At 38.2% G+C, this 27118-nt stretch overlaps 1 protein-coding gene across 4 annotated transcripts in view; it reads left to right on the top strand.

The window, feature by feature from the left end:
- Nucleotides 1–819: 819 nt before the first annotated feature.
- NUCB2 (nucleobindin 2) overlaps nucleotides 820–27118 on the top strand; it is a 40189-nt gene continuing 13890 nt past the window's right edge. For 3 of the 4 annotated variants that reach the window (XM_063094406.1, XM_063094408.1, XM_063094409.1), the window contains exons 1-5: nucleotides 820–926; nucleotides 4424–4579; nucleotides 20666–20809; nucleotides 21358–21465; nucleotides 25029–25155. In XM_063094406.1, coding sequence (XP_062950476.1) covers nucleotides 20666–20809; nucleotides 21358–21465; nucleotides 25029–25155 — 379 coding nt within the window. In that variant the 5' untranslated portion in view covers nucleotides 820–926; nucleotides 4424–4579. Of the gene's footprint in view, nucleotides 927–2982; nucleotides 3057–4423; nucleotides 4580–20665; nucleotides 20810–21357; nucleotides 21466–25028; nucleotides 25156–27118 lie in introns of those variants that run through there. The other variant, XM_063094407.1, reaches the window with a different exon arrangement.

Consider the following 27118-nt stretch of genomic DNA (forward strand, 5'->3'; position numbering starts at 1 on the left):
ATGTTGTCTTATCTAATATTCATTAACAACCTAAGATAGATACAATGTCAATTTTTCAGGTGAAAAAACTACAGCTCGGAGAGGAGCTACTAATCGGCAGATTCAAGCTTCGAAACCAGCCAGCCTCAAGGCTCCAAAAGCTTCTCTATCCCGTGAGTCACGTACATCTTTGAGCCTCAGTAACCTCATCTTTAAAATGAGGGGTTTGGAGTAGATGTCCCAGTTCTATGAGGGAGTATGCAGAGAAAAGAGGCATGTCTGCAGATGGGCGTGAGAGAAGGTGGGGTAAATGTAATGAAGCCCGAGTGACTGAGGGCCCAGCATAACGGGGGTGCGGTGCAGTTATAAACACGAGCAAGATTCCTTCCGAAGAGGAGGGACGGGGTGTAAGATCCGAGCGAGGCCTGTGAGCGAGAACGGGCCTGATAGCCCTTTTCCGACCCGTGTGGGCGCTGCAAGCGCGGGCCAGAGGCCAAGAAGGAGGCAATCCCTGGGGTTCTGTCTGGGTCCCGGAACCGTACCTCGCACGCCCAAGCCCTGCTCCACAGGCTTCTCCAGGAAAGCTAGGGAAGGAAGAGGTGCGGCCTCGGTGCCCGCGTCGCAGAGCGCCACGTCCCTCCTGGCTCAACCTCCACTAAACTCCTTCGCGTTGGCGCCCGGCATTGCCCGCCTCTTAGTTCGTCGGCACGGCCTCGTCCCCGCCTCCACCAATCGGCGCCCTCCGCGATCCCGACCCGAACCAATTAGCGGCTTCCGGGGGCGGGGGCTGTCGCCATGGCAGCGGGGAGGCGGGCGCGCGCTGTGAGCCGAGGGACCCAGCAAAGCCGTGGGCCAGGGGCTGGAGAAACAGGTCTGTGCGCTACAGGCATTCTGCAGGCGGAGCCTCGCGCACCGAGACCCGGCGAGGGAAAGCCGGTGGCCTTGAGGTGGGTGCGGAGGCTAAGGCGGGTCCTGGGGTAAGGGCAAGGACGATGGCAGGGGCCGCACAGTGGGCGGGTACGGGTGGGGAGGAGGATCCCGGCTCGAGCCTGAGGCTAGGGGTCCCTCCTCCGCTCTACTAGCTGCCGGGTACCCAGGCTTTTTTCGGGGGCGATGAGGGAGGCGGACTTTTGGCGGGGAGTAGGCATGGGTAGGTGCAGGACCGAGACGCGGGCGGTGTCCAGCTCGGTCTTGGCGGGTCGGTGGGCGAGGGAGGGCCCACTGCCGAGGAGGGTACACCCATCAATTTTGGGTTGACGCTCACCTCCCCCAGCACCGCGGAGCAAAGCTAGGCCTGTGAATCCTGCCCTTCTGCCAGTTCTGTTAAGCCAGCAACCTCTGACACTTAGGAGAAAGTTCGTGCTAGTCGTGGTATCGTTTTCCCTTAATTGACAAATTAGGTACGAGATGAGCCCTTTCGGTTTTAGGGGGCGAGAAAGATAGTACTTCCTTGTTGCACCTGCTAAGTGGTAACTCTGAGCAAATGTGGTTATTGTGGTTGGTGCTGGCAACGGTCTTAGATGACAATTATTTTACAATATCATGGGGTGGGGAGAGAATTAATCTTTATTATGACTTTTAGGGGAAAGAAGCTCTTAATTCTCAGCGTTCACCAAACTCCTAAATTGGATAATATACATTTTACACAATGAATAAGTGCTACCATTTGTACTTTTTATTAAGGTTGTTAAATTCATGGATTTAACACTAATGGATGGTTAACATCATGGATGAACATTAAACAATATATTGCCTTGGTTAAAAAGGGGCGGAGGGGATTAATTGCAAATGTTTATGATAGTCAATATTTGAAGGAGATTGTGGACTTTCCCTATAGGAAAGTTTAAAGAATTGATGAAATAGTTGCATTAAGGAATTAGCTAAAAGTGGTATGACTAGATTTGAAACAGATAATCTATACAATCTTTTACTATCTATTATTTGTTTATTTGTGGGGTTTTTTTTTTTTTTCTTTTTCTTTTTCTTTTTGGTGGTTGCTAGGTACAGGGATCGAATATTAGTTTCTTAAGGCCTTTTCTGCTGGATTTTGTTAAATAATTGGATTCCGGTAATATCCAGTTTCTTGCATCTTGTTCCTTATAGAAATTGCCTCAGGATTTATCCTGATTTAAGGTGAATGCGAGTTCTAGTTTTATAAAACTTGAACAAGTTCAACAAATGTTGAGCAAACAAATGTTTCAACGAATGTTCCTCAGTCAATAGCGTCAAAATTAAAGCCACGGAAGTTTAGATTAGGAACAAAGGGCTGGCTGGTTAGCTCTGTTGGTTGAAGTGCAGCCTTATAACACCGAGATCTGTGGGTTCAGATCCCTGTACTGGCCAGCTGCCAAAAAAAGAGAAAAAAACCCCACAGTATGGTGAAAAATATACTTAACTAGAATTACATGGCCAGATTCTAATTCAGACTCTACCAAATGATCTTGGCAAAATCAGCTAACTTCCTTGTGATTTTATAAACTTTTGTAGAAGTAGGGACTGAACTAGATCACCTCTGAAGATCATTTTTGGTTTCAGAATTCTCTAATTCCAAAATTCTAAAGCAACCTAATGGAAATAGAGAGAGCAGTTGCATGCTTTTATTTTTGGCAGAGCTTTTTGACATATTGTATTTTAGTTATCTGAACTACAGTATGTGTAAATAATGAAGATAATGTACTGTACTTTTAATAAGTATGTTTATTGATTGATACAGATGAGAAAGTGTCTGTTTTTCCTAAGCCTATTATCAAGGATACTGCAAACCATTGTTAGGATTGGAAAAAAAGAATATGTATAATGGTTTCCTTGATTGGCATCCTTTTCTAAAGATATGCACATCAGCAACACTAAATCTGTACTGATGTCTTGATGAGGGAAGTGTTGGAGTCCAGCTCAGCTGGTCATACACCTGATTTTCTTTTTTTCTTCTTTGGCAGCTGGCTGATATGGGGATCCAAACCATTGACCTTGGTGTTACCAGTGTCAGGCTCTTCCAAGTGAGCTAAGCAGCCAGCCCTTATATTTTATTTTTCACCTCACTTTCTGTTTGACTCTCATATTTGAAGGGGAAAATGGAGGTGAGCACTATGTTACCTGTTGCCCTTGTCACTGCTGCCATTGAGAAACTGAGAAGCCATTTATTTTTCTCCACCCACCCCTTTTCACTGTCAGAATTATGACATTGACAGTAAGAAGTAACTCAGGTTGGCTCAGGGGCAGTGCCTTGGAAAAAGAAACCTGGATATTCTGCTGCAGTTCTGTTTTAATGACTGGGAGGAAGAGATTATGTTCCTTTCTTGTTGGATGTATTCCTCTCATTGACCTGTAGCTACATCAGGGCTTTGGCTTTGGCAGTGCTCAGAGGAGCGCTCTAATGTGGACATTCAAAAATGACTTTTTAAAAAAATTTATTCCTCAAAAACAACTTTTAAAAGTTGTGTGTCATACTGGTCTCACATTTTATGATCCATAACTTTGGGTGTTTACAGAACGGATTTTCATATATATACTTATATTTCGTTTTCAAGACAAGAGGGGCATTAATATTTATTGAGCATTTAATATTGTCATGCACTATGCTAGTTACTTTGTATTCATTCTTATTTTCATCCCATCAACAAACCTATGAAGAAGAATTTGTTCAATTTTATAGGTATGAAAATCAAAACTCAGAGAGGCAAGTAGCTTGCAGATAAATGGGAGAAATTAGGATTCAATCTGAGGTTTTGCTGTTTATTTTTTCCCATGTTGTGTTATAAAAGTCATATACCTTTCCAAAATAGAACATGCAGTGATCACTCTTCTGCATTGATGACTTTATGTTAAATATACCATAAAAAAAAGAAATATGTGTGTTTTTAAAATTTGAAAATATTTGCTTATTTTCTTTACAGACTACTTTGAAATAATTTATTATGCTCACCAATGAGTTTGAACACGAGCTAATTGCCTTGCATCTTTACAGTTAGGTAGTGGGATTTTAAAAAAGAATTTGAGATGTTTCATCTTACTCCTGATCATTATGACAGACTGGGAACAAGGTTAATTTTGTTTTTTTAAGTGGTGGTAAGAATAAAGAAAGATTCTAGTTAAAGATTTAATAGGAAAAATTATGGTATATCTTGAAATCTCACTGCTGACAAAAATAAAATTTTAATCTGAATTCTTCTTAGTTATTTAGGTGGGGAGCAATATGGTAAAACTTGGGCATAATAAATTAATGTTTTTGTTTATTCTGGTCTTTGATTCTGTTTATTTTGTATATCTCTCTCCCTTATCTACTGGAATATGATATAATTTAGTCTCCTTCCACATCATAAAAATTTGATACTTTTTCTTTTCGTACTATGACAAATGCATACACTATCATGTGCCATTACCACTATAATAAAGCTAACGTTGTTTATATTTAATGTATCTTTTTATTTCATTTTTTTACGTTTAGAACCTGATAAGAGTAAGGTTTTAGTAAAAAAATCACTGGGCCAGGAGCCAAGACCCACCTCTTCACTAATTTGATATTGTGCAAGCCATCTTACCTCTCTGGATCTCAGCTGCTTCATCTGTAAAAAGGAGAGAAAAATTCTTTACCTGTCTGAAGGTAAGTGCTCAGTTAAGACTTGCATTTGGTTGCAAAAAAAAAAAAAGAGAGAGAGAACAAAAACTAATTCCACAACCACCATTAACAAAGCACACACACAAAAAAACCCAACAAAAACAGACTTCATAGTGTGTTAAACACACAATATTTATTTTCTCATATAAAATAATTCTTGAATTAGGCAGTCTAGTACAGGTATAGTGGCTTCATAAAATCATTAGAGACCTTAGTTTCTTCCAATTCTATGATCTGCCATGCCAAAGGTGTGGCCTTTGTTCTCATAGTCCAAGATAGCTGCTAGAGCTCTAACCATCACAGCCAAGTTCCATGCAGCAAGTAAAGGCAAAGATGCATCCTTTCCCTTTAAGTAGACTTCCTGAACCAAAGCTCAGGCTACAAGGAAGCAGGGAAATGTAGCTGGATACATGGTTACCCTCAAAATCAGGCTTTTGTTACTGAGGAGGAAAAAAATATTTGGATATTGGCAGGCAAATAAAAGTGTCTGCCACAGTATGGATCATTACATCTTTCATCTCTGAGATCTGTAAGCCAATGATAATCACTTGTAGAAACTTCAGTAACTTGCCATGGCAGAGCTTTAAGCCTGACCATTGCCTACAGAAGGAAATAGCCTTCATCTAATAAATTGTGTTTCTGTCTTTACTTTTATTCCATGATTCATTATAGAAGCCTTTCTATCTTCTTTTTTTTTTTTTGGCAGCTGGCCAGTATGGAGATCTGAATCCTTGACCTTGGGGTTATCAGCACCACCCTCTAACTAAGTGGGCTATATGGCTAGCGCAGTACAAATTATTTGTATTTTTATAAGTTTTTGCATTTTTCTTGATCATATAAGCACAAAGTATGGTAATTATTTTGTACTAGTGTTACAATTTATTTTTTTCCAATCTGGAACCACCAACTCCAAGTAAAGTAATCAGGACTATAAAAAGTCTAATTTTGTTTTTAAGAGATGTTTAACATTCTAAGTCACCTGATTGAAAATGTCTAATTGCTGAGTACCATTTTAATGTCTTTAAAATTTTTTTAACTAATAGAAAAATGATCATGCTGTGCATTGTATTGTAAGCAGATTTTTTCAAATTGCAATTGCTTATTTCATAGCCTGCCTTCCTCACTAGATTGAAATTCTGTGAGGGTGGGGACCATGTCCATCTCACCTACTTTTGTCTTCCAGCATAATATCTGGTATGTAGTGGGTACTTAATGCATAAATATTTGTTTACTCGATAAATACATACAACAGATTAAAGAAAACATTCCTTAAGTTGAGAAAGAAGAGGAGCAAAAGAAGAGAGTTGAGGGAGGGAGAAAATGATAAATGAGGGAGGAACAGTGACTATTTACAAGGAAAGAGAGAGACTAATTTCAGTTTTCTCTACTCTTTTTATCCCTCTTACCTAAGAACATTCTTTTTAACCACTTCCAGGGTATCTTACTCCACAACCAACACAAAACCATTACACACACGTGCAACAAGTACACAATATGCATAACTACTGGTATGAATCAATAGCTAAGAAATCTGCCTCTGTGTATGAACGGGAACTTTGACTTGGTGGAAACAAGGAAAGAAAGATAAGCTTCTTTTTAGGATTTGGAAATTAGGGAAATTATTTTGTATCTACTGAATATTTGGAGAAGCTGAAGGACTCTGCTTACTTTGTAATTTTGCCTGAGGCTCTGATATCTTTGTGATCAATGCTTTCCATGCTGATTAGCAAGATGACTTCCTGATTTAGAATTTCACATCATCCTGCTTTAGAGAGTAAATTATTAGCCTGTCCTGGTTTGGATCAGTCTACTATTTCAGCCTAGGGTTTCCTCTTTAGGTCTGTAGCTTTCTTACAGAAGAAGAGGGTGATAAAGGAAAGGAGAAGGTCATTATTACCGACCTGATAATGGAAGAAAAGTAGGTTAGTCCTCCGTTCTTCCCATCACCTCTCCTTGTCACTCATCTCTCTTTCGTTTGGATATTTGTATATTTTCCAGTCAATGAAAATCTGTAAACCTATTTCTGATGCATTTGACATTATCTTGGTACTTAAAGAGATTTTCGTGTTATTACTTTTCTACCTAATGTGCTAGAACACTTCCCATTTCTTTTGTGATGATAACACTTGGCATTTATCAAAGCCTTGTTAAGGAGTAGAGTAAATGTTTATGTTAATTGTCCTAGTTATGTCTGGAATAAACACTAAAAGATTAGAAACTAGTAGAGGGGAAAAAGTATATTTAAGATGTTCTCCATCAATTAAAAACAAATTTAAAAAAGGCAGGAAAGGAGAGGAAGTACATATTAAAGAGGCAGGATATATAGAAAGTCCTAAAGAAAGTGGTAGATTTAAAACTCAAGACATGAGTTGACTGTATTTCATGGAGTATAAGACACACCATTGTATGCCATATAGAAAAGTGCTGCCAGGTAAGCAAGATACTGTGCTTTGTCACATACAATCCATTTTATGTTTACCGGAAGAACTTTTTTAGATTAATTTAGACAAAGACTTTTCTCATATTATTTTTGTGTACACCTAAAGAAATTAAAAGTGAAATAAATTGGTTAAGGTATTTCTAAGACTTCACATTCATAGTCTGAATCTTTTGAAACACTTTCTTAATTGTCAATGTCCTTGTTTTCCCACACAACATTCTCTCTACTGGGGAGAGGGAGGGTGATTTTCTTGAAGCCCCTTTGCTTAGGATTTTCTTCCAAGCTCTGACACTCATTTTATAATCTTTTGTTTTGTTTTTCACCTTGGTGTTACCAGCACCACACCCTAGCCAAGTGAGCTAATCAGCCACAGTCTCAGAATGCATCGGGAACTAAACTAATGTGCTTGGCAGTTTATATAGGGCTCTTCAACATTCAAATCACATTTAGCTACCCTTCCACCATCCACCCTCTCCTCTGTTTTAACAAATGCATACAATAACATCTTTGGGAAATCATTTTGTAGTTTAAAATTTAATATGGCAGCAACTCTTGGCCATAGGCATTTACAGTAGTGTTGCAATGATATGCTAATTTCTAACGTTCTCTTATATCAATTTCTTTAGAACTTTTAGCATTAATGTATATTTTGAGGCATATAAAAGAACGTTAGGATTTTGTATTTCTTATTGACTAACATCAGCTTTGTTCTTCCCTAAGTTACACATTGCTAAAATTTATGTAGTTGTTGTTCAGTATTAGTAGGAAGTTTCTGAAAAATTGATACTGGCCTTAATAACGCATGAATTTGTCAAATCAGCCTCATATTCCTTGAAATTTTTTTGTTTATTGTAGGCATTGTCAGTTTACGCTGCTTTCATTTGCATTGTTTGGCTGCTGATAGGTAATTGTGTTCCTTCTTAGTAACAAAATGGTTCTGTCTACTTGCAAGTATCTTCTTGTCTAAAGTCAGGTGAAGCACTTAGTTTTTCCTTTATAAGAAAAAGTAAAGTTGCTATTATATCTCTAACATCAAATATTTGCTTTGCTAGTATCAGCTGCTTCATTTCTATGCTTACAAAATAACTTTTCATTTTAATGCCAAATCATAGCTTAATCTTTTTGAAGATATTTAAATTAATAAGTACCAACAATACAAAAACTCAATCTAAAGTGATGACAGTAAGAATAAGTATAACAAAGTTGCAAGGTGCTGATAGTACCAAATGTCTGGGTTCCATCCCTGTACCAGCCAGCAAAAAAAAAAAAAAAAAAAAAAAGAAAAAGAATAAATATAATAAAGTTCGTGCATGTGCAGGTAGTAAAGACTGTGTTGCTGTTGCCACTTGTCCAATCACAATTTAGTATTCCATTAATTGAAAGACACTCCCTGATTTCTGAATTGTTCATCTTAGAATTGATTAAGTGCAGTAGCAATAATTTAATTAAATGTAAACAGAGAAAATACTCCAGTTAGAAGACTGAGTTTGTCAGTCTTGAGAAAAAAACAATATGTATGTGTGTGCGTATACATGTATATGTATATTCACACCCTAATCAAGAGAAAATTCATTTAGCTATATTAGTACCAAAAGAAATAGACCTTCAGGCCAGTTGTAATATAAAAGTCACTCAAATGTGATAAAAGATTAAATCTACCAGAAATCTAGAAATTCTTAAATTTATATACACTAATATTTAAATAAAAATTGACAGACTTACAAGGAAAAAATCATAATGTAAGATTTTCACATATTTTTCTAGTAATGGTAGAACAAGCAGACAAAAATCATTAAGAATATAGAAAATTGGATAATTATGAAAAATTATAAAGCATGGCTAGTGTAGAAGATTAATGATGGTTTGTAAATTATATTTGTTCTCTTTTTTCATCCTCACATTTTATTTTGTAACCTTGGATTTATTGCTCTATTTTTATTCCTTTTTTAAAGATTGAAATATTCACATATCATAAAGTTCACCTTTTAAGAATGTATAATTCCCTGGTTTTTAGTATATTCATAGAGTTCTGCAACCATCTCCACTATCTAATTTTAGAATATTTTCATCACTCTCAAAAGAAATCCTGTATCCATTAGCACTTATTTCTCATTTTCCTTTCCCCCTACCAATAGCCCTAGGTGACCACTAATCTACTTTCTTTCTCTATGGACTTAACTATTTTAGACACACCATGTAAATTGAATCATATTATATGTGTCCTTGTCCTCTTGATTCTGGTTGTATTTTTTAATCAGTTCTATTGTATAGTTATCCTTTGGTATCCGTGGAGGATTGGTTCCAGGACGTCTTGGTGATACCAAAATTCATGGATGCTCAAGTCCCTGATATAAAATGGCATAGTATTTGTATATAACCTCTGAACATTGTCCCATATATTTTAAATCATCTTTAGATTACTTATAATACCTAATATAGAGTAACTATTCAATAGTTGTTACACTCTCTTATACTCAATTTAGGGAATAATGAAAAGATAAAAAGTCTGTACATATTCAGTACAAACACAAATTATCTTTTTTTGCAGATTTTTAAAAATTTTATTTTTATTTTTTTAAAAGATGACCAGTAAGGGGTTCTTAACCCTTGGCTTGATGTCGTTAGCACCACGCTCTCCCAAGTGAGCTAACCGGCCATCCCTATACAGGGATCCGAACCCGTGGCCTTGGTGTTGTCAGCACCACACTCTCGTGAGTGAGCCACAGGCTGGCCCTTTTTTGCAGATAGTTTTGATTAACAGTTGATTAAATCCACAGACGTGGGGCCCATGGAGGGCTGACAAGGAGTTTTCAAAAAGTTCATGGAGAGATTAGTATTATCTCTTTTTTCCACAAACTTTTTGAAGTACCCTTGTATTTGATTAAAAAACATTTTAAAAAATTATTTATTTATTTTTTTTGGTGGTTGGCCAGTAAGGGGATTGGAACCTTTGACCTTGGTGTTACCAGCACCATGCTTTAACCAAGTGAGCTAACTGGCTAGCCCTTGTATTTGATTTTAAAACGAACAGGTTTTTCTTTAAAAGTCTCAGTCTTTGTCCTCTAAAATTATCAAAAAGTGAAACAGTTTTAGGTTTTAAAATGGTATTTGAAAGAAAGTGAGCTGAAACGCTGGGTACCGATCAAGCTTTATTAAAGGAAAAGAATCTGCTGGGCTGCACTCAAAATGGAGAGCAGCAGCCGGTGTCGGGGTGGGAAGGCTTATATAGGCTGTAAGGAAGGCTGCCGTAATCAGGGAGGGGTTTAGTGCTGGTGGGGAAAGTAAGGCTGGATGATGCAATCAGGTGGAAGGTTGCCCCCATGCAGAAGTAGAGGAGTTTCTATTTCTCAGAAACCACGAGATTTCTCCTAAGGGAAAGGCTGGCAACCATTTTGTGCGAAGTATGTGTAAAATGGCATCAGTCATGTCCAAGATGGTGCCGGTTATGTCCAAGATCTATCATTCCTGCCTTTTAAGTATAAGGGAGAAGGGAAAGGGGGCAAAGGTCTCATTCTTCTGAAGGTACTTCCTGCTGGAGATGGGTGAAGATATGAAAAAAATAAAACAATTAGGTGGCAGGGTATTGGTTTTGTGTGGGGAAGCTGTATTCTTCTGGGGAAGGGTCAACGTTTCTCAGGGGCTGATGTCCTCCTCCCAGGAACAATTTGGCGACCTTTTGGTTGGTGAAGGCCTGCATACATTCCTGTAAGAAATTAGAGAAACACTGAAAGAGGCAGGGACCAAGAAGAAGGATAAGTCCCATCATGGTTAGGGGTCCGATGTGTTTTGTCCTGAAGTCCTCTCTCATTGCTATAGTCTAGGTGAGTGGTTTGGGTGAAGCAGAAATGTTTTTGTGGGCGAGTGGGGGGGGGAGGACTGGACTCCAGCAGAATCCCTTTGGAAAGAGCTATCCGGTAGCTTTTACCCCCATAAGAATATGATGTGGCAGTTGTCAGTCACAGCATGTTGTGGGAACATATGTCAGGGACGTGAATGTGTCCTGTAGGGTTTCCCCAAGGATTCGGGGTGGCTGACCTGGGAGGTTGGAAAGTGTCCTTCCACCCATCAAGACCTTCGTTATACATTGTGAACAGGGTGTGGCATATGTCTCTGTTAGGAAAAGAAGCAGGAGGAAGAGAAAAGGCAAGTGTTCAGGGGCTGAGAGGTTGAGAGGGTGCGTAGTAGGAAGGAGTAGAGGGTAACCTCATCAGGGGTATGATCGCAGAGGGTGACCTGCCAGGCTAATTCAGTTACCCATTCAAGGATGTCTTCAACACTGGAGGTGACAGGTCGGGACCAGTCTTGGAGCAGCTCCTGTGTGAAGGACATGAAGCGGGCCTGCAGGAGTGAGAGGATAATCGCCAGGGGAAAGATTATCCTTCTTCTGGGATTGGGGGAAGAGTGGAGGTCCTAGAGATTTTCAGTTTTATGAATCCTAAAATGGACGACGTGTGAGGAGATGTTGGGTTGGGGGTTGAGCAGAGGGACCCCTCTGGCTTGGTGTTACAGATTCTTTGGGTAAAGTCTCAGGTGCTAGTTTACCAAGGATAAGTGATACCAAGGGGCCTTTCCTAGTACCTTTACTGCCGTGGGGGTGGTGAGAAGTACTGTATAAGGCCCTTCCCAACATGGTGAGAGGGGCTTTGGGATTCGGGTTTTAATATACATTTGCTGTTCCAGGCTCAGTTTAAAGTCTGAGGGTGTGGTGGGGAAGGGATGAGGTAATAGGAGGTTGGCCTGTTCCCGAAGAAGATCCCTAATAAGTAAGAGAATAGGGAGATACTGGCCTAAAGGCGATGAGCTGGAAGGGAGAGGTGTGAGAGTGAAGGGTCTACCAGACATAAGTTTGAAGAGGCTGAGGCCAGTGGGTTTGCGGGGGCAGCTCGCAGGTGAGTGAGTGCTAGAGGGAGAAGTTGGGTCCAAGGGAGGTGAAGTTCCATGGACAGCTTGATGAGGGGTGTTTCTATGAGGTGATTGGCTTTTCATACTTTGCCTGATGACTGAGGCCGGTATGGTATATGTAAGTCCCATTTGATATGTAAGGCCTGTGCTGTGAATTGTGTAATCTTTGAAATGAATGCCGGGCTGTTATCAGACTGGAGGCTGGTGGGCAAGCCAAAACGAGGGTTGATTTCTGAGGTGAGAGCATGCGTTACTGCTGTAGCATCCTTCTAAGTGCAGGGAAAAGCCTCAATCCAACCTGAAAAGGTATCTACTAAGGTTAGAAGATAGCATGGCCTTTTGTAGGAAGGCATGTGAGTAAAGTCAATTTGCCAGTCCTGGCCAGGAGTGTATCCTCTGGCCTGGTGGTGGGAAAGGACTGAACTTGGAGGCCAACTTGACTGGAGCAATGAGTACACAAAGGACAATTTTGAGTGATTTGTTTAAGTAACTTGGCCATGTGGGGAGAGTAATATAAGGGCTAAAGAAGGCGTAGTAGGTGTTCATAGCCTATGTGAACTGAATTATGGAAATCTAAAAGGATTTGCTCCGTTTGTGTGGTAGGGAGGACATCAGTGAAGGTAAGGTGGATAAGTTGTAGGCGGGAAGGGGAGAGAATTGACATGGCCTCATGGCTGAGAAGGTCTTGAAGATGATGGGGGGAACAAATGGTTGTTTGTTGTCCAAAAGTTAGTTTAGAGCTCTCTCGTGCTCAAAGGGCAGCTGCCACCAAGGCCTGTAAACAGGGAGCCCATCCTTGATCTGTGGTGTCCAATTGTTTGGAAAGGTATGCAACAGGGGAGAAGATATCTCCTGCCTCTTGTTCCAAAACCCCAACTGCCAATCCCTGGGTTTTACTGATGTATAAGACAAATGGATAGGATAAGTTGGAAGAGAAAGAGCTGGGGCTGTAAGGAAAGCGGCTTTCAGCCACTGGAAAGAGGAATGAACAGGCTTTGTGGGGTCTAAGGGAATTGTGGGGTCCCCCTTAGCTGCCTCATAAAGTGGTTTTGCTAACACACCAAAGTTGGGAATCCACATGTGGAGATATCCTGCAAGCCCCAGGAAAGAGAGAATTTCACTCTTTGTGGTAGGAGTTGGTAGTTCAGAAGTTAAACTTTTGCGATCTACCATTATCTCCCTTGTTATGGGGTGAGGTGGACTCCCATATAGGTGACTGAAGGTGAGGCAATTTGGGCCTTGTTGGGGAATACTTGATATTCCCTGGAGGCCAGGAAATTAAGGAAAGTAACAGTATGAGCCTGTGAATCCTCATAGGAGGGGCTACAAAGAAGGAGATCATCTGCATATTGTATTAAAGTGCTACAGGTTGGAGGAAGTTCAGATAAGTCTTGAGCTAAGGCCTGGCCAAAGAAGTAGGGGCTATCCCGAAACCCCTGAGGTAGTACTGTCCAGGTGAGTTGTTGGGAACAATGCGTATCAGGATCAGTCCAAGTGAAGGCGAACAGGTTTTGACAGAAAGGGTGTAAGGGGATAGAAAAAAAGGCATCTTTGAGGTCAAGTACAGAGAAGAAGTGGGTTGTTGTTGGGATTGTGGATAGAAGAGTATAGGGGTTAGAAACAATTGGGGTTATGGGTAAAACGGCTGCATGAATGGCCCTGAGATCTTGAACTAAACGCTATGAGCCATTAGGATTATAAACCGGAAGGATGGGTGTATTAAAAGGCGAGTGAGTAGGCTGTAAGAGATGAGAAGAAAGGAGTTTGTGTATGATGGGTTTTAAGCCTATAAGGTGTTGTTTGTTAGTGATGGGGTATTGTGGGACATTAGGGAACAAAGAGGGGTTCCTCAACTTAACAAGGATAGGGAAATGGTGCATAGCAATGGAGGGAGAAGAAGCGTCCCATACTACGGGATTAACCTTGTCTGAGGGGAAGAGGAAGGTGGAAGCCTCAGGGGCCAGGTCTGGGTGCAGCCTGTAACAGGAGTATTGTAGCTGGAGTTAAAGTGTTTGGGGTAAGGGTAGCTTTGAATTTGGAAAGGATGTCCTGTCCCAGTAAGGGGGCTGGGCATTGAAGCATTATTAAAAATTTGTGTGCAAATTGGATGTGATGTAGGGAGCAGGAAAGGGTTTGAGTGATCCATGGATGGTATTCTGATCCCATGACCCCTGTTATAGTGATAGAGGATGGGGTTGTTGGTCCTCCATATTCAGAAAGGATAGAGTAAGTGGCCCCTGTATCAATGACAAAAGAGATCGATTTACCTGCTACGAGGAGAGTTACCCTGGGCTCACGCATGGTGATCTCCATGGGGGCCTCAGGACCTGGGCATCATCAGTCCTCCACTTGGGAGAATCCAAGACGTAACAGTAAGGATGGCCGTGAAGCCAAAGGCTGAGGGTTAGGGACTGGGCCACTCCTTCTCTGGCAAATGGAACAGTCAACCCCCCAGTGATCTGGCTGTTTGCAGTGAGGACAGGGCCCATACCCAGTGGCCCGGTTGACCACATTTGAAGCAGTTCCTGGGTGGCTTGCCCACAGAGGCAGCCAGCTTTGGAGTGTGTGATCCCCAGATAGCATTAGCCAGGAGCTGATATTTGGCCTGATCTCTTTTGTATCTATCCTTCTTCTCCTCCTCCTCCCTGTTGTTAAAAACCTTGAAAGCTGCGTTGAGGAGTTCTTGTTGGGTTGTATTTGGACCATCCTCAAGTTTTTTTAGTTTTTTTCAAATATCAGGGGATGATTGGGTAATGAAATGAGAGTGTAAGAGGGCCATACCTGCAGGGGAGTTTGGGTCTGTACATGTATATTCATGTAAAGCCTCAGAGAGGCGGGTTAGGAACTTTCTGGGATTTTCAGTGGATCTCTGTGTGATTTCTCTAAGCTTGTCATAGTTGACTGACTTGTGAGTAGCCTTTTGGAGGCCATGAAGTAGGTGTGTGATCATATCTCAGAGATCCTGGTCCCTGTGGCCAGCCTGGTAGTCCCAATTTGGGTCTGTGAGAGGGATGGCAATGGCTCCCACAGGCCACCTATTATTTTGAGCATGTACCGCATCTGCCTGTTGTTGGGCTATTATCCAGACCTCCCTGTCCTCGGGGGACAAAATAGTAGTGAGAATCATAAAAATATCATGCCAGGTGAGATCATAAGACTGGGTGAGAGATCTGAATTCCTTAAGATATGTTTCCAGGTTGGACAGGAAAGATCCCAGTCATTTTTCAATTTGGGAGAGATTGGAAAGAGAAAAGGGGATATGGACCCGTACAATTCCTTTGTCCCTGCCACTTCATGGAAGGGGTATAAAGGAGCTGGAGCTGAGACGGGGTTGTCACCCAACGAAGGGGAAGAAGGAGAGGGGTTAGGTGGCTGAGGACAGAGAGGGAAAAAGTGAAGGGGCTGGTGGAGCATCTGGAGCGTAAGGAGATGGTCGGGGAGCAGAGTGGTCTGATGGATCAAAAGATTGATCTGAGTCTGGAGGGGGAGGTCAGGCATGAGCTAGGAGAATTTGAGATATAGGACAGTTTTGACAGAGAGAAGGATGCGATAGGAGATAGAAGAAGGCTTGAACATAAGGAATCTCCTTGGTTTTGCTGCTTCACTGACAAAAATTGTCTGAGTCTCTGAGAGTATCCAAATCGAAAGTGCCATTTTCTGGCCACTGGGATCCTTTGTCTAGTTTGTATTTAGGCCAAAACTGATTGCAGTAGAAAATGAGGCATTTGTGTTTAATATTTCCCTGGAGGCCAAGAGATTGTAGACAGCCCAGAGGCATAGAGCGTGGAGGAAATTGGCCAGGAGACAGCCCTGAGGCATAGAGCATGGAGGTTTGAATTGTGAGGATCCCATTTAGAGGGTGAAAAAGGAGGTGATCAGTCCCAGTAGAAGAATGGTAACACCAAGGAGTGTCCTTGTTGATGTGCACCTTCTTTTCAAGAGAGGAGCCACTGACTGGCTAGAGGACCATCCTCCAATACCTGGGGGGCACGAGAGGGGTTCCCTCGGCCAGGCGCCTGGTCTTGGGGAAGTAGAGAGTAGTTGGGGGAACCTGTAGAAATAGGACAGACCCACTGACTCACCCTGAATTGAGGCTGATGTTGGATGCGTTGGACTGAAACGGTAAAAGGAGAGAGTCCCAGAAGTACCCAGTTTGGCAGGTCTGGGAAGGGTGGCTGGGGGACCAATCAACCCAAGAGAGGGGATCCTCTGAAGGTCCCGGCCAGGACCCTTCCTGGGTTTCGGCACCAAAATGAAAGAAAGTGAGCCGAAACTCTGGCTACTGATCGAGCTTTATTAAAGGAAAAGAATCTGCTGGGCTGCACTCAAAATGGAGCAGCAGCCAGTGTCGGGGTGGGAGGGCTTATTATATAGGCTGTAAGGAAGGCTGATGTAATCAGGGAAGGGTTTGGTGCTGGTGTGGAAGGTAAGGCTGGCTAATGCAATCCGGTGGAAGGTTGCACCCATGCAGAAGTAGAGGAGTTTCTATTTCTTAGAAACCCCGAGGTTTCTCCTAAGGGAAAGGCTGGCAGCCATTTTGTGCTGAGTGTGTGTAAAATGGTGCCAGTCACGTCCAAGATGACCCAGGTCATGTCCAAGATCCATCAGTATTGACGATTTATTGTCTCTTTCCTGCAAAAAGTTAAAAATAAATCCAGCTTGAATGAAATGCATGTCTGATAATCTCTAAATTTAAAATCAAGGAGGAGTGTTGTTGCTGCTTCCACAAAAGCAAGGCCTGAGTTTAACTAGCATAATGTTTCACACCCTGTTTCCAGAGTGTGAAACTTTTCTGGCTTTACTTCATTTTTGGGGGTCGTGGGGGAGTATTCATTTATTTGTTTATTCTTTATTTTTATGGCAGTTTTAGTTTTACAGAGTTTACCCCATTTTATTGCGTCTAGATAGGAACTTTCTTTGGTGCTTGATTTTTGTTGTTGTTACTGTTAATCTTTGTATTTTGGCACCCAGACCTGCTATTTGCTCTACCAATGTAATTTTAAGCTGACTGAATAAGCAATATTTTGTTTAAAGGCATTTGTAAGTTGTATAACTTAAATTGGAGTGAGTACAAGCAATTTTATTAGTATTTCTTATTAGGTAACAGAAAAGATCTATGCATGAATGAAAAGAATAAGTAGATAATAGAACTTAAGTGCTTAAAGTATACTGAGGTCGAGCTAAATTCCCTTATTTTTAAAAAAAATTCTTTTATTTTTAGGTTTTTTTTTTTTTTTTTGAGACTGGCAGGTATGAGGAGCCAAACCCTTGATCTTGGTGTTAGCAGCACCACGGTCTACTGAGTGAGTGAGCTAACCAGCCAGCTCTCCTTTATTTTTATAAATGAAAAAACTGAAGTGGAGAATGTTAATCGACTGACTTGTGATCACATAGCAAGTGAGTGGTACAGCTGGAATTAGAATATAGACCTAAATTTAATTCTGCCTTATTCTTAGGTATAAAACCCATTTTTTTACTCCCAAGGATCCAAATTTACTTTTTCTTTTTTTTTTTGGCTGGCTGTTATGGGGATATGAACCCTTGACCTTGGTGTAATAACACCGCACTATAACCAACTGGGCCAACTGGCCAGCCCCAAATTTACTTTTCAGGTAGGCATTCTCTTGTCTCTTCTTGTAGATGAGATTGCTATGTAATAATGCAAAGTGAGTCAGTATGTTCGAGGGTGGTGGTTTTCAAACTTTAGCATTCATCAGAATCATCTGTAGGGCTTGTTAAAACAGATTGTGGGGGACCCCATCTCCAGAGTCTCTGATTTGGAAGGTCTGGAGTAGGCCTTGAAAATCTGCATTTCTGACCAATTCCCAGGTGATGCTGATGCTGCTGGCCAGGGGACCACACTTTGAGAACCACTACTTAAAAGCAGACATAGGCTTTGGAGTTGGTCACTCTCAGTTCTGAACCCTAGCTCTGTGACTTATTGCTGTGTGACCTAGATCAAGCTTTTTAAGTGATGTGTCTCACTTTCCTGTACTTTAAAATGAGCATAATAATATTTATTTCACAGGGTCATCATGAGACTTAAGTGATTTAATATAAAAAAAAAATGCTTAGCATACTGCTTGATACATTACAGACATTTGCTAGATCGTTTCTGTTGTTATTTATAATAAGGCTGGAGATCAATTAAATGTTTAAGAACCTTCAATTCAGTCAGTATTTTAAAGTATGTTCCCAAAGGCTTTTTGTGACTTTGTCACTTTGAGATGTAGTCAGGACATACACACATTCATATGTACAAACACATTCCTCTCTTGACTTATTTATGGTAGACTTGGCAGAAGAGTGAGAGAGCAGCAGAAGTGACAGTAACACATGGGAGAATGTGAGAAATAAGAACCCTCATGTATTGCTGGTGGGAACGTAAAATGGTACAGCTGCTTTGAAAAACAGTTCGGAGTTCCTTGAAAAGTTAAATGTAGAGTTACCAAATTGACCCAGCAATTCTACTCCTGGGCGTATAACCAAAAGAACTGAAAACATTAACACATTAACTTGAACACAAATATTCACTGCAGCATTATTCATAACAGCCTGAAAGTAGAAAAAACCCAAATGTCCATCAACTTATGAATGGATAAACAAACGTGATATAGCCATACAGTGGAATAAATATCTACTTAGCTGTGAAAAGGAGTGAAGTATTGATACGTTATAACATGGCTGAACCTTGAAAACATACTGCTAAGTAAAAAAAGCCAGACACAAAAGTCTACATATTGTATGATTCCATTTATATGAAATGTCCAGAATAGGCTAATGTATACAGACAAAGAGTAGATTAGTGGTTTCCAGGGGATGGGGGAAAAGGGGAATGGTGAGTAACTGCTAATGGGTAGAGGATTTCTTTCTGGGGTGATGAAAATGTTCTAAAATTAAATAATGATGATGATTGCACAGCCTTGTGAATACACTGAAAAACAATAGATTGTACCATTTAAAAGGGGAAATTTTATGACATGAATTAGAACTCAAAAAACAAAACACACACCTACATGTGTGTGTGGGCATGAAGCATGAATAAGAAATAAACCTTTGTTATAAAAAATAACTGTAGGGCTGGCTGGTTAGCTCAGTAGGTTAGAGTCAACGATTTAGATCCCCGTTGACCACACACACACATGCACGCACGCACGCACGCACAAATTGTGGGAAAGAGAAGCTGATTTATAGTGGAAAGACAATTTATGGAAAAATAAACCATCCTATTAGAGATTCACAATGTGCAGTAGCCCATCAATAGTTCTGAATGTCTTGCAAAAATGAAAACCTATTTAGTGTCACTGAGCCAACATCTCTCAAACATTTCATCATTTACTCACAACAGTCATGTTTGAGGAACCAGTATCCTGGAGAAGAGTGGATCTCAGGCTTGAATACACATAAGAATCACTGGAAAGTTTTGAAACAGATTCCTGGGCCCCAACCCAGAGGTCTTGGGTACAGCCTGAGAATTTGCTTTTCTGACAAGCTCCCAGGTGATTTGATCTTGCATATTTGAGAACTAAAGTTTGAGTAGCATCTTTACAGATTAGACAAATCCTATACCTTAAATGGGTGAATTTTATGGCATGTAAAGTATATTTTAATAAAGATGCTGAAAAACTGGTATGGAAATAGCACCGAAATTTGAATTTTAGTGGTTTTGTTGATGACAAAACAATGCTCTGTAAGGAATTGGTTTAATTATTTATTTCTTCATTTGTAAAATACGTCACTGCCCTATGTATAACCTATGGTTGTGGTGAAAATGAGGTTATGTATTCTTTTACAAATTATTTTCTGTGGGTAAAAACATTTTATCTTGGAAAAAAAAAAGTCCATGGCTAGCTAAGTTTGAGAGACTCCAAGTTAAATAATGCACATTACAGATGGATTGTCAAGCCATTATTTTTGACTTGAACCCTACCAAAAAGTCTGTATGTGTAAAATCAATTAAATATGAGATTTTTATTCATTCTAATTCTTGTAGTAAACCTTCTGAAACTACTAAGATCCTTATGGAGTGGAAAATGTTTGAATAAACAAAATTTGAGCAATGCTGTGAGACCAACAGTATCAGTTCCTCTTTTGTTTCAACCCCATTAGTATCCTATTTGATATTTCATTGACCTATTTATTTGAAAACTTATTGACCAACAAGATCTTTAGCAACTGGCTATTGGCTATAATACAATAATAAAGTTAAGAGAATATTTGTAGCTAGTTATTTGTCTTTTAGTTAACTGGTGTTCGTAGAGCAATTTATTTTCAAGATTAGATTGAAGCTGAATAAAATATATACAGTAATAATTTTGGCTCCCTACTACTGTAATTGAGAAAAAATATAGTTTTTTCATACTTTCTCCTTTCCTAATCTTGGCTATTTAAAAAAATTTTGGGGGGAGTCCCTCAATACCATCTTTATTTGAAACTTTTGTAATTATCCAAATGTTTTCTGGTACTATACAAGCAACAAATTTTAAAATTTTGTTTCCCGTCTTTTTAATTTTGACTGAAAAACATTTCTTCCCTGATTTTTTTTTTAGTGATCTGTTTTAAGCATTGTTTTTGATAAGTTATAATCTACTTTTACTACTTTCCTAGAATTTTTTTGTTGTATTAAACCTCTTGAGATTAAATATATTTTTAATGTGACATTGGGGATGCATGTGTATAGTTTTAAAACATCTTTTCAGGACTTTACTATAACTTTTCCTTTATTTCAGATGAGGTGGAAGACCATCCTACTACAATATTGTTTTCTCTTGGTTACATGTGTACTTACTGCTCTTGAAGCTGTGCCTATAGACATAGACAAGACAAAAGTACAAAATATCCAGCCTGTGGAAAGTGCAAAGATAGAAGCACCAGTAAGTGAAATGGGAGGAATTATAACGAAAATATTGCTAATATTTACTACTTATAAAATTGGACATTTAAGAACTATTTCTGAAATAGCAGTGAAAGAAGTATTGAACAAGCATATACTGTTAAAACATTAGACAATGTTTATTTTATTTTATTTTTTTTTTTTTTAGACAATGTTTATTTAATGTAGTTAGTATATTAGATAGTAGATAGAAGAATTAATAATTTCCAATGTAGAGATAACCAGCCAAGAAAACACTTGTGTTATATTCAAAGGAGAACAGATGACAATGGGGAGAAACAAATTAATATTATTGGTTAAATCTTCATTATCTGAACTGTATAGGAAACCTAACTTTATGTAACAGTAAAACATGGTATTGGTTCTGATATAAAAGTATTTGAGAAATATAACTTTTTCACTTCGAAACTGTCAAAGTAGATATATCTCAATACTATTTTATTAGAAATTGTTTTTCAGTATTGAGATCTTTGGATTCAGATAAGAAAGAACTTTCAGAAGCTTTACTGTTTGTTTCTTAATTTGAAGGATACCGGACTTTATTATGATGAATATCTCAAGCAAGTGATTGATGTGCTGGAAACAGACAAACATTTCAGAGAAAAGCTCCAGAAAGCAGATATAGAAGAAATAAAGGTAAATGTAATTAAATAATTATTTGAGAAACATTTGAGCATGCCAGACACTGAGCTAACTACTGGGGATACAAAAATGAGACTTATTCCCAGCCCTTAAGGAACCCTCAAGGGAAAATCATACCAAAATAGATTACTATGATGGATATATGATGAATGTATAATTATTGTAGAGCTATAGAGGACAGACACATAATCCAGTGTGCAAGGAGGGGATTAAAGTATAATGCCTTCCAAATTGAGAAGTACTTTGAGACCAAAGAAGGAAGTGGACAGGTCCATTCAGAGATATACAAAGATATTTATTAATGGGGGTGACTTAACACACAGGAAAGTTGCATGCAACAAAGAATCAGACGCTAGCAGATGAGAGCTTTAGCTCTCTGCATTTAGAGAAAGTTGTTTTATAGCAAAAGCTCTGTTACTAAAAGTAACTTTAATGAAACACGTTAAGAAAAATAAGTTGATGTTATCATTTACCAGGTGTCTTATGATCCATAAGGCAGGGGATTTTAGTGCTAAGACCACTGATGCCACCTGCTGTAATAAATCATCCACTGCCTGAGTCCTATATTACTTTTACAGCTTGCCCTAACATTAAGGTGTAATTATCCAGTGAAGAAGAGGAATGAGGTTAAATAGAAGTCAATATGACAGGTAGGGCACAAAATGGCATTAGTTTTGTTCACCCTTTTATATCCAGTATGAAGCAGGGGGGAAAGATGGGAAGTCATTCTTCCTGGGAAAGATTATGCCAGAGCTTAAATATGTAACTGAGAGGAAAGGGACTAGGAAGCATCGTAGGCAGTGGGACAAGGGTACAGAGACAAGAGGTATATAGGAAGCCAGAAATAATAACTGTTGCTGGAACCCAGAGTGGGAAGTGGATACCATTAGTGGCCAAAAGATGAGCTTGGTGAGTCATGGACTAGATGACAGAGGGCCTTATATGTCATGTTAAGGGGCTTGGATCATGATCTGAGGACAGCAGGAAGCTATTCAAAGGTTTAGAATAGGTTAGGTTCTGGTACTTTAATCAGATTCAGATTAACAGAAGAGGTAATGGGCTCTATCTTATATCAGTAAGGGAGGTTTAACCATCTGCCTCTGTCCTAAGAACCCTATTAGACATAGTGCTAGCCCTAGACAGCTCCCTAGTATTCATAATAAGAAATGGAGTTGTGAAGATCTGACATGAGAGATTCTTTCAAAGCCTTTCCTTGAAGGGAAGTGAATCAGTTTAGTTGGGTTTATCTTAGACTCAGTGAGTAAAAAAATTTCCAATTAATTTTAAACTTTCAGTTACGCCTCCTAGGATAGTTTTATTTGCTTATGTTAATTTTTGTATATTTGTTTTTAACTTTCTAAAAAATTATCTTGCTTGTTTCTAGAATCAGAATTAGAGAACTGTGTTTGGAGGAATCATTCTAGGTCTAATATCCCCCATCCCTAGTATTGGCTCCTTTGAAAGAGCAACTCACATCAGGTGTGGGATCTATTGGAGCTTGTGAATGGCTTTTATTTCACAACTCTCCACTTGGAAGATATGCACTGTTCTGGGAAAAAGATAACAGTGTTATGCCAAGTGCCCCAAATTGTCTTTGAGGATAATCTTGCTCTTCCTCTGAAGGATTAATTTGACCTGTGGAACTGATTTTTTAGGGTGAATGATATTTAATGTAGAACTCTCAATGTCTCCTATCCAGCTGAAATTAGGACTAAGAGCATTGTATTTGCGGATAACATAGAAAACGTGGATCATGGGAGGTACTATATAGAGATATCCAGGGAAAAGTAGACAGTAAGCTTCCTGATTTGGTGCAGGGAATACTTTTATAACTGTCCTCCTTTCATAATCAATTCCTTTACCCTGTGAAGAGGTTAAAAAAAAAAAAACCAAGCAAACCAAAATGAAGTTAAACAGTTATTCAATGAACAAGAAATGAGTTAAAATAGACAGTAAAACCCAAACCAACAGTATCATCACAAATAGTCAAGCAAAGACTCTTGCCTAGGCAAAAAATGAAAAAAAAAAAAAAAAAAAAAAAAGAATGCAAGGGGAATCATACTACATTTTTTCATTTCCCTAACATTCCCTACCTGAAAGATTATGCCTTTGCCCTCACTGCTCAAGTTAATATACTTTCATGGAGAGTGACATTGACTTCTCAATTGCCAAATCCAGTGAGTATCAGAACACCTTTTATTCCTCCTCTTATTGGACTCCTTTATTTTATCTCAGTAGTTCTCAGATTTTATGGCTTGTTAAAAACACAGATTTCTGGACCCCACCTCCAGAGTTTCTGATTCAGTAAGTGTAGGGCCTGCATTTCTAAAGTTCTCAGGTGATGCTGGTACTTCCAGTTAGGGACCACACTTTGGCAACCAGTGTTTTATCTGTTAATGATTGTTCTCTCCTTCAAATATACTGCTTTTTAAAATAACAGTATATTCTCCTAGTTCTCCTGCTAATCACCCATCTATGAAAAAAAGCAATCAAAGGAAACTACCTAAAAAAGATGAATTTTGAAAAGCTGTTTATATATGGAATGACTAATGCTTAGAGAGGCCACGTTACTTTTTTTTAAAAAAAGTAACTTCTGTGATATAATTAATATGCTCCACTTTTATGGAATATGGATTATATTATAATTATAATATATTATATGTAATTATAATCCATAATACATATAATTACATAATATATTACATTTATATTATATATTTTAATTATATATTATAATATTATAAAATTCACCCTCTTAAAGCGTACAATTCAGTGGTTTTTAGTATCTTCACAGAGTTGTGCAATCATCATGCTAATTTTAGAACATTTTCATTGCCCCCAAGAGAAATCCTGTACCCATTAAGTGTTCACTTCCAATTTCCCTCTCTCCCCAGCCATAACTAATCTACTTTCTATCTCTATGGATTTGCCTTTTTTGGATATTTCATATAAATGGAATCATACAATATGTCTTTTGTGTCTTGCTTTTTTCATTTAGCGTAATGTTTTTAAGGTTCATCTGTGTTGTAGAATATGTCAGGATTTTGTTCCTTTTTATGGCCAAATAATATTCCATTGTATGCATATATTATATTTTGTTTATCCATTCATCAGTTGATGGACATCTGGGTTGTTTCTACTTTTTTGGCTAGTATGAGTAATACTGCTATGAACATTCATGTTCAAGTTATTGTGTTGACATGTGTTCAATTCTCTTAGGTAATATCTAGGAATGGAATTGCTGGTCATATGGTAACTCTATGTTTAACTTTTTAAGGAACTGCCAAAACTGATTTTCAAAGGGGTTGTGTCATTTTACAATTCAACTTTTTGAGTTTCCCCTTCGTGCTTTGATTATGTTTTTCTAAATTATATGGTTTTTATTTTAAAATTACAAACTGAATCTCTTTTGAAATAAATACTTTTTATAATATTAAATTTATCTAAATTAGTCAAAAGCATTTATCACTAGTTTGTTATAGCCCTATTTTTAATATGTTACATCTGGTCAAAATGGAATGTAATAGATAAAACTAATTTATTAATTTTGTAAACAGAGTGGGAGGCTCAGCAAAGAGCTGGATTTAGTAAGTCACCATGTGAGGACAAAACTTGATGAACTGAAAAGGCAAGAAGTAGGAAGGTTAAGAATGCTAATTAAAGCTAAATTGGATACCCTTCAAGGTAAGTGCTAAAGAAAAGGTAGGAAAATTTCAATATTTGGTTGTTAAGATCACTATATTAGCACATGACATGTTGTAATCAAAATTTTATGTTAGTATTGATTTGGCTTCTTTTCATTTTTAAAATTTAATTTAAAGTTTTGAAGAGGCAATATATTTACATCATTTAAAAACCTTAAATAATTATATCAGTGAAAAGGAAGAATAAAAAGTAATGAATTAAGCAACAGATTTAAAAGAGAAAAAATAACATCAAGGGAAACCAAGAGAAAGCAGAGAAAGAAAATGTAGTTAGAATAATTTCCATACATGGAATAGAAAAATTTTCAGAAAGCTTGCCCCACAAAAAACAACAGGTCCAGACAATTTCATAAGATAATTCTATCAAACCATTAATTATAAACCAATATACTGTAAATTCTGTTTAAACTATTCCAGAGCATAGAAAAGAAGGAAAGCTTCCACATTTTTGTTATGTATTTATGCCAAAACCAAAATTGTTGTATTCCAAAAGAATACTATCTCATAGCAAGTGGACTCATTTCAGGAATGCAAGATTGACTTAGTATTAGAAAATCTAATACTATAAATCATCATATGAATAGACCTAAGAAGAAAAAAACTTTAAAAGTTTGGTGCAGCAGAATATGTCATACACAAAGTCAAAGGACAAATGATAAATTGAAATAGATATTTGAATCCTGTATTCTTTAATTTACAACTGTGAGAAGATTAAAGAGCTATGAAGTAGAATTTTTGAAATTCAAAGAAAGTTATCTCATAGCCTATATGATTATCTCCATATATATATAGAAAATGCGTTTGATAAATTTAACACTCATTCTTAATTTTGAAAAGTAATAAAATAGTAATCACCAGATACTTCTATAACATGATCAGCTATATCCAACTCAGCTATATCATATTTAGTAGGGAAACACAAGTATTTATTCTGACTAAAATCAGAAACAAGACAATGATGCCCACTATAAATACTACTAACTAACATAGCATTGAAGGTACTAGCTAAAACAATTATACAAATGAAAAAAATTGGAGATAATTGGAAAGAAGGCGATAAAACCATCTTTATTTGCAGATGACATGATTATATATTTGGAACACCTAAAATAATCAACTGAGGAACTTATAAACAGTAGGAAAATTCAGCAAGGAAAACTTAATCTATAGAAATTAATATTTTTTTATATGTACAAACAACAGCAGTTAGAAGTTATAATGGAAAAGACTTCACTTACAATAGCAGCAAAGAAAAAGTATCTAGAATAAACCAACTAAGAAATGTGCAACACTTACAGACAAAAACTTTTAAAACTCCTGAAGGACACAAAAGTAGAGTTGAACAAATGGTAAGACATAACATCTTTTTGATACAAAGACTGAACATTATAAACATATTAGTTCTCTCCAGGTTAATTTATAAATTTAACATGATCCAAAAATATATATATATATATATATATTTTTTTTTTTCTGGTACTATTCAAGTTAATTCTGAAGTTCATATGAAAAAGGAAACAAGCAAGAAGAACTAGATACCTCTGAAAAAGAATGATGAAAAAGGACTATGTATTAGATATTAAATTTTTGGTATTATATATTAAAATATGTCATTAAGCCTCAGTCACTAAAACTATATGGTTTTGGCATATAAGTAGAAAGACCAGAGGAACAAAATAGAAATTCCAGAATTGTAGAGTTAAATATGTAAGGAATTTAATTTAAAATAAAGGTGGTATCATTATTAATGGGATAAAGATAGATTTTTAAATAGTGTTTGTAGAACTGGCTAGCCATTTGGAAGAAGGTCTAGTTAGATTAATGTCTCATATCCTACATCAGAATAAGTGTACATAAATCAATATTTAAGTGTAGAAAATAAAATCATAAAAGTACTAGGTGACAACATAGGTAAATTTCCTTTATTATCTTGGAATGGCCTT

This window comes from Cynocephalus volans, chromosome 4 (genome assembly GCF_027409185.1).
Source record: "Cynocephalus volans isolate mCynVol1 chromosome 4, mCynVol1.pri, whole genome shotgun sequence".
Lineage (NCBI taxonomy): Eukaryota > Metazoa > Chordata > Mammalia > Dermoptera > Cynocephalidae > Cynocephalus > Cynocephalus volans.